The sequence below is a fragment of the Parambassis ranga genome, chromosome 13 (assembly GCF_900634625.1).
Source record: "Parambassis ranga chromosome 13, fParRan2.1, whole genome shotgun sequence".
In the NCBI taxonomy this organism is placed as follows: Eukaryota; Metazoa; Chordata; class Actinopteri; family Ambassidae; genus Parambassis; species Parambassis ranga.
The window spans coordinates 18,269,419-18,281,529 of NC_041033.1; the positions used below are offsets into that span (position 1 = coordinate 18,269,419).

A 12,111-nucleotide genomic window follows, 5' to 3' on the forward strand; every position below is an offset into this window, starting at 1 on the left:
TTGACAGGGTATGTGTTATCTACACAATGAGGGATTGGCAAGCTGCTTATCTGATTTTGCTGGTAGTCTCCTGCAGCTGATATTATTGCTGTACTGTGCAGTATTAGGAGGCTGGTACCTCACCTGGGGCTTTAAAATGCACTGCTTTATGTGAAACCAGATGCACACACACGTACACACACACACATTTAGCACACACACAGTTCATTTAGCAAACTCAGCAGAAGGACATTTAGAGGTGGTGTAGTGGTATTCACTCTCTAAGCTCAGTCGACAGAGGTTAGATCTGTTGAGAGATGGACATGCTGAGATTTAGCAAGTAATTCCCCTCCCTAGGCAGAGCCGGAGGATCAATGGGATCTTTGTTATGAGCTGGGTGAAGCGGCGTCACACCCACCAACACTTAATTAAAAAGATTTGACACAGATACTGTACTCTAACGTAACGCCTGCCCCTGACCCCCCGATGCTAATATGTGAACCTGAGGTGGGAATAGGTTCAAGCGGTGTAATTGAAGCAGAGGCGATCCATCTAATCCTGCCATTGTCAGCACCCGCCCTTCCTTCCCTCCTTTCTTTGTATCGCTTTTCCACAACTGTTCCACAGGGAAGACCTACGAGCAGTGACTGCTACTTATTTATGTTTTGATAAAGTGAAACGGGCTTAGTTAGCAAATCTGGCAAAGCATCATGGGAGAGTGCCTTCTAGTTATCATACTTTCTGACATTTCTGCCCAAATCCTGTGCAAACACTAAACAACTAATTAAAATGTCTAAGGTTGTGTGTCTTTTTTGTTTTTTTTTTTATCCTTGGCGGGTGCCGGGCAGCCCTTTATCGTTAAAATAGCTCTTAGGTTTAGTTTCTATGACAACAACAAAATACTCACTAGAAACAGATCCAGCTTATATACTCCCACAAATACTTTTTTTCTCTTTGTTGTGGTAATTTCTGTCTGACCTATCATTTCATACAGCTTGTGATGGACAGAAGAACCTAATTTTCTTCTGGTTACCATGGAGACCACATACAAAACTTGGCCAAAAAGTTCAGGGGAGCCAGAAAAATGTTACCTATTCAACCAATCAGCACAGGTTTCAGGAATACACACCAAAAAATGGCCCTGAGAGTGGTAGAAATACAGGCGACAATGTGGGAAACCTTGCATTGACCTTGGTACTGCTTCTCAGCCATGCCCTTCTGTTCAGCTGCATCAACACTGCTTTAAGAATTTTATACTGCTGTATCTGACACATCTTTAACATTACAGTTGATTTTATGGGAGGGAGTGGAGGGGTGGGAGTGTACAAAAGGTCCTGCACATCTCATTACTGTGAAATTTCCGAGCTACCTGTCACAACAGGAAAAGTGTGACATCTCTTCTGTTTTCTGTCACACCTGATATTGGTTCCCACCTCCGAAGCCTTGAGAAGCCTTTTTGTTTGTCACAGTCATTCCAGCCAGGTGCTGCAGACTTTATTTTGATGTGAGGGACAGCTTACAGGACTTAACAGATGTCAAATGTAATTGTACAGAGCCAAAGACAAAATGACAGATTCTTTTTTTATCTCCTCCTCCTCCTCCTCCTCCTCCCCCCGGTCCTTTGGTCTAGTTTTGATTGTACTGGTTGTGAGAGCCACAGGGTTTATGTGGACTTGTTTGTGCAGCCAATGTCATTCTTCAGTGGGCTGTGTCACTATTACTGCCCTGTAAATGGATTTCACATGAAGAGGAACTGCAGCTAGGCGAGTCAGTGACAGAGATGGAATCTGAGCATGTCGTCAGCATCGAAGCAGCTGCATTAGCGGTTTTTCAAACCGACCTTATTGAGCTAATCGCTGCCTGTTAATCTTGGCCTTAACACTGCAGTAACAATAGTGAGTTTTAGTGGTGTCTGCCAGCCAGAAGTGGACAGCTGGGCTGTGTCAACCTTTTGGGTGTTATGGCACCTCAGAGAAAGGCTCCTCTGACTGCTAATCTTTTATTAAGTAAAACAGTCTGGGCTGTGACATTTACATATTCGCTCCCAAAACCAATTAAGCTCTTGATGTGCTGGTTATTATCACCAGGCCAATAATTGGAGATTAGCAAAAGTCACCTCAGTTATTCGCACTGTGGCTCTTATCTTGTCTTGCTCTCAGAAGGTCATCGATTGCCATGATCCTTTTTCACAGTATGTGAGCAATGTCACATCTCTGTCCTTTTGTGCTCCTCCAGACCTGCGGGAGATAGTGTTCGTCATCCAGAGTCAGAGCAACTCCTTCCATGTGAGGCAGGCAGAGCGGAGGAGGGCGGATCTACTCCAGCAGGCACGCAGCCTCACAGAGGTAAGAGTCCGAAGCTCTTATTTTGAAATGCAAAAAAGCTCAGTTTATATTAAGATAATTATGTGTAGTAAAGCTCCCATGGTGTCAGCACTGATTATTATTTGATTTATTTTTAATTTAGGAACCATTGTGGACACATGCCAGGAATTTGACCACATAAAAGAAAAAAAATGAAAATGTTGACCATTTGTTGTGCTATTATGCAATACTCATAAATTTAAATATTGAATGATAGTGTGAAGAATTATTTATGATACCCTCCAGATTAAACCCCTTAAAGTACATTTAAGTCCAAAATATGAAAGTGTAGTTTGAAATATGCAGCGGCTCCCTGTAAGGAAGTGTCATGTGCTCACTTATATTTTTATGTATTTATGTATTTACGAAACGCATCTTTGAAGTTCAGTTACGCATCAACACATCAACCTCACATCATGGCCACTTTCATGCATATTTTTAATAAGAAGCATTGAGCATGTACAGGCATGTGTTCAGCATAATGAATGTTGTACTTCCCGCTTATTAATTCAGATGTTGGTAAAATGACCACAAACAGGAAAATGCATTTGTAACTAAGCAGAAATGTCATAAGGGCACGGAGAGCACATTTACACGTCACAGGCCTCTTTCTGTTTCCAGATGAATGGTGGTGGAGTGTGTGAGTTCTAATTTGTTTGGTTAAATAGCAAATGCAGCATCACTAATTACGATATGACAGTAAATTAGATGAAGCAACTGTTCACTGTGTTCACTCTGTTAAGAGACATGTTTGGTTGTCTCCTCCACTGCTGAACAACATCTTTTATCTACGGTATTAACCAACTGTACCAAACTTACTGTGAGTCATAGCTCCTCTGTTTCATGGAGGTGTCGTGGTTTTGATTAAATCACACATTCCACAATATTTATTGTGGAAGGCCATTTATGCACAATTCCTTTCAGAAAATTGATCCAAAATGAGATAATAACAGGGTACCTTGGAAGTTTTAGAATAAAAAAGTGAACAACAAGTGCTGTCCTGGAAAGTCGTTTGACATTCATACATTTGAGTGTAACTGCTGCAGCTGTGCAACTATGCTTAGAAAGTCACAACTAAACTGTAGGCTGACGAGCAACAGATGTAAGTGAAGCTGTCCTTTCCACGATTTGAACTAACCTGGCATTCAGTACTTCATGCTTGGTTAGGATCATGTGTGAAGAAAAAACAGAGCTTTTGAGGCTGAGAAATGAAGCCCATGCTGAAGTATTAACACTACAATTCACCACACAGAGCAGGAAGAGAGTGACAACCAGCCAATACTCTGCGCAGGGTCCACCCAGAGGATTGGCTGATGTTTTTAGTGTTTTATAACTTCCACAGATGTTTAATATTCTTCGTTTTAATGCGAAACTGCCGAACGAATTGGTTGCTATCGGATTGTAAAGAGAAGTTACACTAAGTTAACAAAAAGTGCATCAGAATGAAATCTCCTACCCTACCTTTAATATATTTATGGTGACGGTGGCAGCCTCCCACAGACTCAGAATGGCTATTCAGAAACTTCTTGGTGATGTCACTCTCCGTCCATGGTTTTACACTGTCTATAGAAAACAGCAGCATCCGTTCACAAAGGACGGATGCTGCACTAACATACATACATTCACTTGAGACCAAACAGACTCACCACTCATCAGTTTGCATGTATGATCTCAGAGATGTCACTGTAGCATCTGTTTGATACAATTACACAAACTAAATCTAGGAAGATTAAGCAACGTCTTAAAGAGGCAGCAGTGGGAAAGCTTAACAGCTTTTCTGAGATTCGTGATGTGTTCAGAGTTAAAAAAAAATACATTTTAGCCTAAGAAAGCACTCAGAGGAGGAACTACTCTGAAATGGACTTCTTTTAATGGCAAAAAATGTTCAAAATTAAAATTTAATCTGGGCCCAGATCCACATGTTGGAGGATTCTACCCATAAAATAACTGAGAAGCCAGCCAGTGTAAGTTTCTGTTAAAACTGAGTCTGAATTGTAGCGTCCGGTTGTGCTGGACAACACAAGATAAAACAAAAAAATACACAAGAGTAGGTAGATAAAATGTCTCTAATTGATCTACCACCACTCCTAACCATGACTTAGAGCCAGCTGTCCACCACTGCACTCACAGCTCCGAGGCACCAGACACAAAACTCCTAACTCCACTGTTTAACAGTCTTAGAGGGTGTTCCTGGATACTGAAGGAAACAGATCAAAGCCAAAGAGATTTGCTCACTTTGTAGCTGCTCAGCATGTTTGATGTACAGTGTGTTGTGGTACCGAGCGCTTTGTGCATTTCAGTCTGCTGAAAATATCCTAAAATCAGTTCCTAAGATACAGAAAGAAAGAAAGTAGACTGAAGTGACCTTTAAGTCAGAAAAGAAGGGTGACTCATCTCTTTCTGTCTTTTCAAAGGGAATTCTTCAACTGTTTCTCATAACTCGGTCTCTGAGAAGACATTTTCAACTACACAGTTTACACACAATAGGTTTATAAAAGGTATTATCTTCTTGACAAACATGACCCGTGTTAGCTTGGTAGCCAAAGGATCGGTAACATAAACTGTCAACAGAGATGGACAACATTTCTGCAATGTTTCCACGCTTCACATAGGGAGCTATGGTTGTCGCCATTGGTAGTGCTTAAGCATAGACTGTATATAAAGATAGCTTGCTCTAGATCACCCCCTAGTGGCTGGCTGCAGTATAGGTCATAACCTCCCCCATGATAGTGGATAGGACGCAAACCCAACCAACAGTACTCTTTAAAATGTTTTTTCCCCCAGAGATGGTTTGTTATCCAGTTCATGTCATGCATAATTAACGAGTCATTGTTGGCTAAAAGAACAGGAGGAAGTAATTGCAGTGTTTAGACAGCACACGTACCAAGCAGCTTCAGCTCTCAACCTTTGCTGAGAAGACTACTGGACTCCTGGTGCAGATGGAGCCACATTGACCATCTTTACTTCTTGACCCCGTTCACACTGGGGAAATCAATCCAGCTAGAGCTGGATTCCGGCCGTATCTGGCTATATCCGGATAGTTTTTTTCTGAGTCTGAACAACACGAATCTGGATATATCCAGATAGATCTCGATCCATCTCTCGGAAGTGGATCTAGCCGGATTTGCTTACATCTGGCTCAGGTCTGAACGCAAATGCGGCTAGCGAATCCGGCTAGTGACGTGGTACTCCCGGTTCACGGGAACAGTGTCCAGGTCATGTACAAAATGTATGTAAACAACCGTCGAACTACGGCAGCTTTGCCCCGAGGAATAAACTGCTTTTTGAACGAAATGTGCACATGCGGTTCTTCTTCCGCGACCTGAACAGACACTGTATATTACGAGGCGCCACCTAGCGGTTTGGAGGACAACAAACAAGCCGGGTTAAGCTGGATTGAGCGCGGACACGCATGTGTGATTTGAAAATTGGTCTGAACGTATCCACCTTAAAGGCATTCCGGATTTAATCCTACTCTAGCTGGATTGACTTTGTCCAGTGTGAACGGGGCCTTACAGTCTTCATGTCTGAGTCTACATAACCACCAGTTAATCCAAATATAGGCAAACAATGGAGTTTGAATGGCTCTGAGACAGCAACCCACCAGTCTCTCTCAAAGCAGTCACACCCTTAGTCATACATACATTTAACCCTCAATACAACTATACCTTAATTAGTGAAACACACAAATCACCACCTGTACAGCTGGCTTTAAAGAGGAAATTATTATATTAGTATACAACCGTGTTTGGAAAACGTCCCCAGAGTCTACATATTTATACACGACCATGTGTTGTTTATACAGATTGGTCATGTTTTGACATTCTCTTCTAGAAAATAAGGAAAACAAAATTAAGGTTGATGTAATGTCCCTAAAATATGCAACATTTCAGGATGTGTTGCAGATTTGTGACCTGATCATAGGCGTGTACAATCACTATTCCTGTCTCTGAGCATTTTTCACACACAGCGGATATTTCTGTTTTGTCCTCGTCTTGACTGCGGGAGGTTTTGTGCTGTACACAGATTCACACACACACACAGATGAACTTGTGTATTCTGTGTCGGCTCACAGCCCATGTTCCTACAGTTTGACATTCTGCCTTCTGGGGGAATTCACATTACATTTATACAGTATTTTTGTCATTTAGCCAATGCTCACATCCACAGAGACACATCAAGACTACAAATTAAAGTAAAACCTTTAGGTAAAACCTAAAACAACAGCAGCGGTGAAGTGTGTCTTTTTTTCCCAATTTTTTAGAACTATTTTACGAGACGCTGCAGTGAAAACGTGTTCTTCTGTTCGGCCCTCACATGTGTGAACTTATAAATGTGTCAGTTTTTAATCGCTGAAGTGCTCTTGACAGGTGGCTGCTCCATCTTTACTTCCCTCCCCTCCCACTGTTCACTTCTTGACTCTCTATTACAGCCAAGTCAAGTGACCCCCATCTTCATCGTAGTCAGCAGGCAATCGAGAGTTCAAGAGTTCTCTCCGTTGTAAGAATGTCAGTTGAGGCTGTTATGTGTTGATTAGGCATTTGCAGCTGTTGTCATAAACGTACCTGCCTGTTCCTCTTGAACGCTGCCCCCTTTATCAATAGAATGTCAATAGCTCTTTGAAGCCAAAGCTCTGTTTGGGATTGCATCATTATCTGAACACTGTGCTTCTTTGATTTCTTTTCTCCACGTTGCTATATAAGCGAATGGCGTGAATGTCAAATACAGAGCAGTTGAACACAAAGCGGTGGATGTCGTTATGCTGTTCATTTTAAAATTAAACTCATCTGTGATTAGATTAGAGCTAACAAAGCTAAGCAGACTAATAGGGATTAATAAGTGTAAACAGCTTCAGAGTCACTGCCTGAATCAAGCAGGCTGCCGTTGGACGGGGCGGCTCGCAGGAGGCTGTTCTCCCTGACTTCCTGCATGATGAGTGGACTGTGCTGTAATGAACCACGGGCTCTCACGCTCTGCTGCTTTATTTTCCTCTCAGTGTGAAGCATCGGCTCTCTCCACCAGTCCGCGCACACCTTCTCTGCCCCGTCCTCTCTGCAGAGATTTGAAACACATTCTTCTCATTTGGAAGGGATTATGTGCTTGGTCCATGTCCTGATACACCCTGTGCTTGTTTTCTTCCTTTCTTGCCAACGTTTATTTCTTAGAGAACAGAAAATAGCAGCAGCTCTGGAGTAGTTCTAGCTGCCACATCGCTGCATGAACCTGGACAGAATGTGGAACTTTCTGAAGTCACAAATATATATCAGATGTGATCAATGAGATGGAAACACTTATTTCCGAACACTCCTACTTACTTTCTTATGGAGCATAGTGAGCACTTCTCCACAGCAGCAAAGACATCATCATCATCATCCTCACTGTCGATATGGCAACCAGTGAGCTTCTTCAGGAAAGAGGTGAAGGAGAGAGCAGGATCAGGTGATGGCGTTGGTTCAAATATATTGTTGGATTTTGAAGGAAAATGTCAGTGCTAACATTTCACTCTAAACAGACATATAGAAAAGGTGATCTGCACATGAACACAAGGAGAGCTGTAAAACTCATATTCTTCCAGCCACAGTTTATCAGTGACCTTCTTGAAAAACTCAAGTGTAGGTTTTAGTAAATGTTAACCAGGCCTGCCAACATATGATGTGTGGATGTAGTACAAAAATCAGACAATGTTGGCTAATGGAGGACAGCTGGTGGCACAGTGGTAGCATTAATCCAACTTTTGGCACATTGCTCCTTGTGTCAGCCCACAACTACTTGGTTAGGTGAGAAATGAATCAAATGCATTCTCACAGCTGGGTACCATGGCGACAGGTCCTGCATCAATGGTTCCATAGCAACGTAAACACCAGCCATTTCCAATCACCTTAAAGATTTAGCTGGATTCCTTTGGTGTCCAGGTTACTAATTCTCTCTGTGGAGTTGATGTTTACAAACCGGGCTTAACTGTGAGGCTCTGTGTTCCATGATCAGAGTGATGTGTTTTAGGAGGATCATTGTCCTCATGTAAACCCATGTAAGCACTAAAACTCATCAAATATCAACACATATTATTAGATTTTTACAGAAATAACTAAAAAATATTGATGTCAGATGCCCCAAAGCACATTTAAAAAAAGTAAGATTTGCCTACATGCAATTAACCTAAAACAATAGGACTTGTGGGAAGTTATCTACAAAAATACAGGTCTTTATAAATAAGTGCCTGATACTGTACTGCACCACAGAAAGTGGCTCATTAGCACAGATGAACCCGTCGACCTTCCACTAACACCAGGTTCACCCTCTGGTCCTGCTTTAATTGTCTGTTAGTTTGTGTAGCTAATGCACCGTTAGTAACAATGATCTGTGGTTTGTGTGCCGTTCCTTTCAGAAATCACCGGTGGTTCTGCTTCTTCATAGTTTATCAGATAATGAGGGAGATTGGAGCATCCTGCCTCTGCTGCCTTAGTAAGTACCACCTCACACAGATTCACTCAACTTTGGGCCAAAATATCATAAACTCTGCACACAGCTGAGCATCTGAAGGTTACATTTTGTTTTGATTGCCATTGCTAACGCAATAAGTGTGATTGATTGCCTCACATTATGATAAATGCCTTCTTAACGTGTCTCTAAGTGTGACAATAAGCCTATTACTGCAGTTATTCAGTGGAGTGAACAGCATGATAATGACATTAGGCACAGCTGTCTACATGCTTTGGCCATCTTAAGAATCCAATATGTGCTCAGTTATTGTTTTGAGACGTGTGCTGTAATGACACTCTTCATCTATAGCAAAGACTTCAGGCCTGGATCATGGAAATAAAAACCAAACCATTACACAACTGCCCTCCCTCAAAGAAGTCTGTGTGCTTGTGATGTTTTTTTTTTGTCTCTCTTTCCTCTGGGGGAGATGCTGTGACTGCTTTGATCTGACTGGGTCAGAAGGAGCCTCAGTTAGATAGCTCCAATACATTTTGTCATGTAATGCCCCGTGTATCCTTGTTTTATTATTTAAGTTTTCCTGTATGTGTGTCCTCAGCTTATCCTACTCCTTTGGGAAGAATTCATCTTGGATTGTGTTTCTGGAGGAGGAAACCAATGTGAAGATGATCACCCTGCTCCAAGTTCTCGCAAAATTTGACAAGAGTAAAGTAAGCATCCCGTCCTCGTCTCCATCTTCATCTCTATCTCACTCTGTCCCTATCTCTCTGCCAAATTCATCAGCCAGACCAAAGCGTCCTGTTTTCGAGCTCCAGCTCAGTTGCACATCGCTTCAATTAGGAGATACAGTATCAGGTCGGGTCCGGCTCCACTGCTGCTGCCGCCGAGCTGCACTGATCTCCACCAGCTCACGTACAGCATAACCTGCCACACATGTCAGTCCTGTCTCGGCTGTAGACCTAATTTAAGCCCTGTCCCTCCACTCATGAAATTATTTTTTCCTCTATGTGGGTCGCAACGGGAGGTCGAGTATAAATATTGAATGAATGCTGCAGAAAATCAAACCGAACTGAGCTCTGCAGAATGGCTTGTTCATTTAGGTTTTGATAGAATAGGTGGCGCTTATTATGGTTCAGGATTCTGCAGGTTGTTGACAAGCCTGCAGAACACAAGCTGGTGCTAAAAAGTTATGTTAATTACACCAATAAAGCCTGCAGGGAGGGAAATAATTCAAAGTTTGCTCATGCTCCGGCTCATGTTGTTGATTTGGGCAGTGTGGAGCCGTCCTGGTGTTTCATTTCTAAGGCAGAAATTGATTTTATTATTGTATGCATATCCACCACATCCTGATGACTTGATTCATTACTGCCTGGCCTGAAGCAGAGGCTTCTCTCAGGTGTTCCAGCTCAATGTGGTGGAACCTCATTGAAGACACAATTAGTTTTCAGTGCAGAATATTTAAGGAACTGAAGGCTTCTCCCAGTAACAAGTTTAAATTAACTGCAGTAAATTAGACATTAAAGCATGACCTCCATTCAACAACCTGTGATGCATTCATTGGCAGCTGTACACCTGTAAACAAACCATAAATCAATAGAAATATGTCTGCTGTGGTGCCAGTTTGTGGGGCACATCAATCTACATTTTGTCTGCCTCTAAACAAAGTACTGTGACACATTTTCTAACAATACTGGAGAGGTTTGAAATACTTTTATGATTTTTATGAGATCTTTTTTCCCACTTCCAGAAATCATATACATATTTCCCCCTAAAATGTTCTACTACTCCTCTACTTCAACCATTGGAGGGTTTTTCTTAAAATATGAAAATTATGATCCCACTGAGCCTTGTGTGGCTACAATATTTAGCATATTTGAACTTGTTCTGTGAAGAAACCTCATTATTCCCCAAAGCCAGTAACAATCTGAAAATAATTCCAAAGATCGTGTGACAACTGCAGTGTGAGGACTCCTAAATTAGGTGAGAAACTTCACTGCATGTTGTATTCCAGCATACTAAAATGTGCCTCTTTAAAAAAGCAGCAATAAATTCATGCTAGTCTAAAAATAGTAGTTATTTACCCGGAGCTTTGGCCATTGTTGAGTTTTGTCCAGTGACTCTCTGACACCATGATAGAAGTATTTACTGTATAACAGACAAAAGACCTGTCCTGAGACACACTGGGCATTAGATTGACTCCTGATCCCACCTTGTACCACAAGGCATTAGCTACATGATATCATCTGTTATTTCTCCACATGTAGTTGTGTAACAGTCTTTCCCACGTCTCTTTTAAACTTCAGGAGTGGTTTCTTGGTAAGCCCCTCCATGATGAGGAGTCGACCATCATCCACCACTACGCCTTCGCAGAGAATCCCTCTGTTTTTAAATATCCAGACTTTGCCGCTGCTTGGGCCTTAAGCATCCCGCTAGTTGCTCGGTGAGTGCGTGCAGTAAGTTGTATGTTACACAGGTAGTCAGACGAGGTGAGATGCATTATTTATGTGCTGAATTACTATTTCAGGCTTGCAAAAAAAGTGAGAGATGAGCCGCTTAAGTCTGACTTCACCATTGACCTGAAACATGAGGTAAGATGACCACATGTAAGTCACACACACAGATGTGCTCCTGTGTGAGCACAGATGAAGAGGCTTCTATTTTTCACCCAGGCTTCTTGCTCTTCTTTTACACACAGGCCAACATGCTACAACTCATTTGCACAAAAAAAGAGCAAGGCATGAAATCCATCTAACCTTGAAGTAAAATCTCATTACTTTGGAGAGTTGTTGTGCTGCAGCTTTGAGGCTCTTATTTTTTTTTTTTTATCAGCAGAATTGAGTCAGGGAGGCGTCTACTGTAGGGATTTTGTTAAGTAAACACAACATCAGACTTATCAGGTTTTGTCTGGAGACAGTGAGATGGGGAGAATTTGGTTCCAGTAGGACGGTGTGCAGTTTCAATCTGAACTTTCTTGTGTTTTAAACGCTGTAATGCATGACTGCATGAATCATCAATGTCAGCGTGGTTCACCGTTGGTAGATTACCTCCAGGCTGTAAGGCAGACAAAACATCATGTTCACCATAGCACTAATTGTACCATCCTCATCTCATATTCTTTTACTGTAACATCTCCAGCTTACCCCCTGTAGAATACTTAAACTGAACCCTAGATTTTATTCTGCTTTTCTCCACTAAGACGTTCAGTAAGACTCTCCCGCTCTCAGGTTCCTCCCTCTCTCTCTCTCTTCCCTCTCTTTTGTTATTCGTCTTAAATATTAAATCTGCTCAGTGGAATTTTGTTATGAGAGCAAAATTGTCACATTCATTATAA

The 12,111-nt window shown here is 41.9% G+C and overlaps 1 protein-coding gene across 1 annotated transcript in view; it reads left to right on the top strand.

Moving 5' to 3' along the window:
- The window catches only part of b3glcta (beta 3-glucosyltransferase a), a 60,152-nt gene that overhangs the window by 29,400 nt on the left and 18,641 nt on the right, over positions 1 to 12,111 (top strand). Inside the window, exons 4-8 of the mRNA XM_028419559.1 lie at positions 2,215 to 2,324; positions 8,728 to 8,804; positions 9,379 to 9,490; positions 11,084 to 11,220; positions 11,305 to 11,368. Of these exons, the coding sequence (XP_028275360.1) occupies positions 2,215 to 2,324; positions 8,728 to 8,804; positions 9,379 to 9,490; positions 11,084 to 11,220; positions 11,305 to 11,368 (500 nt within the window). The remainder of the gene's footprint in view (positions 1 to 2,214; positions 2,325 to 8,727; positions 8,805 to 9,378; positions 9,491 to 11,083; positions 11,221 to 11,304; positions 11,369 to 12,111) is intronic.